Below are 3,668 nucleotides of genomic sequence, written 5' to 3'. Positions count from 1 at the left end.
AAGACATGCGAGATGAGGAAAAAACCCAAACAAAATTCAAAGTCATTCATTCATGCATTTCTCCAAATGGCTCAATGCTGCTCCAACAAACATGTCTCTCTGCCTTGCCTACTTATGTTGCGGCAATGTCATGTGTAAATGCTTACGATGATTACGTAATGATGTAAAAAAAAAAACAACAACAAAAAATGGAATACTCACTCTTAGGTTGAGGTTTGCTCCATCTGTTGTCAGATGTCTTCATTGTGTACAAGCGGTTTTGCAGTACATTAGCCTCATTTATCTTGAATGCATTTACAAACTGTGGCTTTATTATTTGAGCCTTTTATAGTTGCGCAGAATAGAATGTGTGTGCGTGTGTGTTGGTACGTGCAGAGGCTGTATTTTCTGCTTTACAAGAGTTCCACACAGCGAGTGAGGCATACCAAAACAGCCCTTACTGTGTTACTGTGCAAGCATTGGAATTTATGTCCACCAAAAAGATCTAAATATAGCTGCACTTATATGTATTTGTTTGAGTCCACTTCAAATGAAACGTATTAAAACGTTCAAAACCAGGTAATTTTCTTTATTAAAACATCACATTGTTGAACTAGAGCAGCGGGTACTGTTTACATTTTATAATAATGGGAATTAAATAATACAGAATGATATGTAGCTTTATTTATTTTTACGCAAAGGTGTTTAGAAAGTGTGTCGTAATATCTTATTTTATGCCTTTCCCTGGGCAAATTAGTCCATTTAAAGCTATATGCTGCGCTCCATTGCGCATCCCGCGCAGTTATGACCCGCTTGAAGCATTTCTCTTTCCCACAATCCTTTGCGCGGCAGTCACTCGGCAGCAACGGATAAGCAGACTCGCTTCCCGCCGGTGAACATGTCAGACAAAAAGCAAACCGTTGACCTGGGTTTACTGGAGGAGGACGATGAGTTTGAAGAATTCCCAGCTGAAGGTTAGTAATAGTAATAGTTATATTTATATGCAATGACTAATATATGTTTTACTGAATGCCGTCATTGTAAAGCATGCTCGAGCGTATAACAGTGACTCAGCTAGCCTTGTCATGCTAGCTTTAGCAATACCTAGCCATGCTACCAAGATGGCGGATAAATTTAACGAATGCTTTATTAACATACATTTTATTTGGCAGCGCACAGGGCTCTGGTTTATCTCATAACATTTCGTCAGTGCATTGATATTGAACTTGATAGACTGCATTAGCAGCTACACTTGCTGCTATAAAGCTAGCTAGCAACTTATCAACTCCTATGTGTACATGGTGCCGCTTGCTAAGTTACGACAACTTGGCAAGGCGGGTCTTTTTGAAGACTTATTTCTCATCTTCTCGCCATTTGCTTCCGTCAAGACCGTTTTTAACGTGCTGTTTGCGGTTCACTATGAATGTATCCAGATTGGACGGGTCTGGATGAGGATGAAGATGCACATGTTTGGGAAGACAACTGGGATGATGACAATGTGGAGGATGACTTCTCAAACCAGTTAAGGTATGCAACACAAGTGTTCGTCGATAAACGTGTGCCGACATGTGCAGGGGATCAGTATTACACGCTCAGTAGGTAGGAGTCGTAAATAGTCAGGAATGGCATTAAAAGCAGCAGGTTGAATGTTTTGCAAGCCCATGCAGTCAAGTAAAGACGCTGAAAATGTTTTTGTTATAGCTATATCAGTCGTTTTTGTGAACTTACAAATGCGCTATGAGATCCGTATCAAGTTGTGTGAAGATAATAATGCTCAGTTGTGATTTGACACTGTTAAAGAGGTATTAATTTAACAAACAATTTATTATCGCAGTTGTAGTTTGCTGTGCATCATACCAAGAGCTGTTCTATTACACTGGAACCTTGTTTTTTGTAATTAATCTGTTCCAAATGGTCGACGTTTTCCAGACGAAAACCAAATTAATTTTCCCCAAAGAAATAATGTAAATGCAATTAACCCGTTCCAGACGCCCAGAAATATGCACACACATTTACATATACTGATAGTTTTACGTGCAGAAAACAGAGTCAAATACAAATGATGAAGGTAACGGATAAATGAGCATTTAACATCACTTTCACCTTGTTTGAAGACTTTTTGGTGAACATGGTGATGAGTGGAGGGAGGAGAGGAGGTGGCGATCCGTTACAAACTTAACTTGAGAGAGTGGATGGTTAGAGCTGTATACTTGCTCACTTGAGCTTTATTGTAAACTTCAGCAGCAAGTACAACACTGGCCGGACTCACTATAATGTGTCTCCCTTAAATAATTCCACCCGTAACCTGTGTGCTAAAGGGGCCTATGTTTATGGTTCCTACTTTTGTTATCCGATGCTGTAGTAACAGGCGCTACCCTTGTAGTTTGCGTTGAGTTCTTTCTCAAATTCAATAGTGTTTCTCACCCGTTTCAAAATTCTGTCACTTGCAACTTTTTTTGAAGGTGTTTTTAATCCAATATGCACAGTCATCTAACACACAGAAACATGGGGTGTTCTTGAACGCCTCACCAGCCACATTGTGCTTATTAGAGGAAGTAGGGAGACATGTGAGTTGTTCATCGTTTTGTGTGTGTTCTGTGAACAAATAAACCATGCACACATACACACTGGAGATGATTAACGGATTCCCTGGCTGGAATCTTGTCTACAGTGTCCCAACTCTAAAAGAACCATTCTTCAGAGACTGAGTCACCAATGTGTGGATGTTTCAGCTCTTGATTCTAACGGACCAGTTGAGCGCAGTGTTTGGCCGTATGATAACAAACATATTTTAGCAATTTTTTTGGTCAAAAACCAAGGTTCTACTCTATTTTGGCTAACTTACTTGGTGGCACATCAGTATGATGCAGTGCTCTTGTACAACTGAGCATATTACTGTTTTATAAAGGCTGAATTTTTCTCCCATTTTAAATCCCATTGGATCGTGCAGGTATACCTAATAAAGTGTCCTATTAGTTCGGCTAAGTGATGCTTGAATGTCATTGCCAGACCTTTCATCCAAAGGGACTATAATGTTATTCCAATATTAAATGACAATGCACAGAGATTGACAATGACGTAAATTCCAAGTTAGACATATTTTTTTTCCCCCCCCTTCCTGCAGAGCGGAGCTAGAAAAACACGGCTACAAGATGGAGACGTCGTAGTCGTCGACAAGTTCTTCAAGTTTTGGGACACCTTTTGGATAACACGGACATTTCTATGTGAATATTACAGGTTGACCAGAAAAGGGAGGAGGAAAGGAGACCTTTCATGTGTTCATTTGTTTGTTTTTCGTAAGAGTTGCTGATGGAAGTAAAATGTTTAGAGACAACATTGTCTGAGTGTATTTACTCACTTTGATACTATCGTAGCCTTGTTGTCTAGCTTGAATTATTTGGGTTTACATGTTTTGCATTCACAAAAGACCTCCTGTTACAAGTAGAGCTCAGAATTTTTCATGTGGAAAAGCACGTTTACAATAACTACTGACTTTTATCCATCTACACATTACGTTTTTTAGTTCCTAAACAGCTTTTATGTAAAAGAACTAAAACCATAGTTTTTTAAAAATTCATTTGTGTATGATGACACTTAGGTATTTATGTTGGTGTACCTGCTTGTCATTGCTATGCAGCCTATAGCACACTACTACAGCTGCCAGAAGAAGTCTCAACACATATTTTTAG

At 39.1% G+C, this 3,668-nt stretch overlaps 1 protein-coding gene across 1 annotated transcript; it reads left to right on the top strand.

Moving 5' to 3' along the window:
- Positions 1-829: 829 nt before the first annotated feature.
- On the top strand, positions 830-3,313 carry sem1 (SEM1 26S proteasome subunit). Its single transcript, XM_054763954.1, has 3 exons — positions 830-953; positions 1,413-1,506; positions 3,104-3,313. The coding sequence occupies exons 1-3, from the start codon at positions 878-880 to the stop codon at positions 3,144-3,146; spliced, it is 213 nt and encodes a 70-aa protein (XP_054619929.1). The 5' UTR covers positions 830-877; the 3' UTR covers positions 3,147-3,313.
- Positions 3,314-3,668: the final 355 nt, after the last annotated feature.

Source organism: Dunckerocampus dactyliophorus, chromosome 20 (assembly GCF_027744805.1).
Source record: "Dunckerocampus dactyliophorus isolate RoL2022-P2 chromosome 20, RoL_Ddac_1.1, whole genome shotgun sequence".
Lineage (NCBI taxonomy): Eukaryota > Metazoa > Chordata > Actinopteri > Syngnathiformes > Syngnathidae > Dunckerocampus > Dunckerocampus dactyliophorus.
This window is presented reverse-complemented; position numbering and strand designations above follow the sequence as displayed.

Bases quoted from the DNA above. Each gene is read 5' to 3' on its own strand.
- sem1 (XM_054763954.1), top strand. From the start codon at position 878: ATGTCAGACAAAAAGCAAACCGTTGACCTGGGTTTACTGGAGGAGGAC. The intron at 954-1,412 runs GTTAGTAATAGT...GAATGTATCCAG, and splicing joins TGAAGAATTCCCAGCTGAAG to ATTGGACGGGTCTGGATGAG. The intron at 1,507-3,103 runs GTATGCAACACA...CCCTTCCTGCAG, and splicing joins GACTTCTCAAACCAGTTAAG to AGCGGAGCTAGAAAAACACG.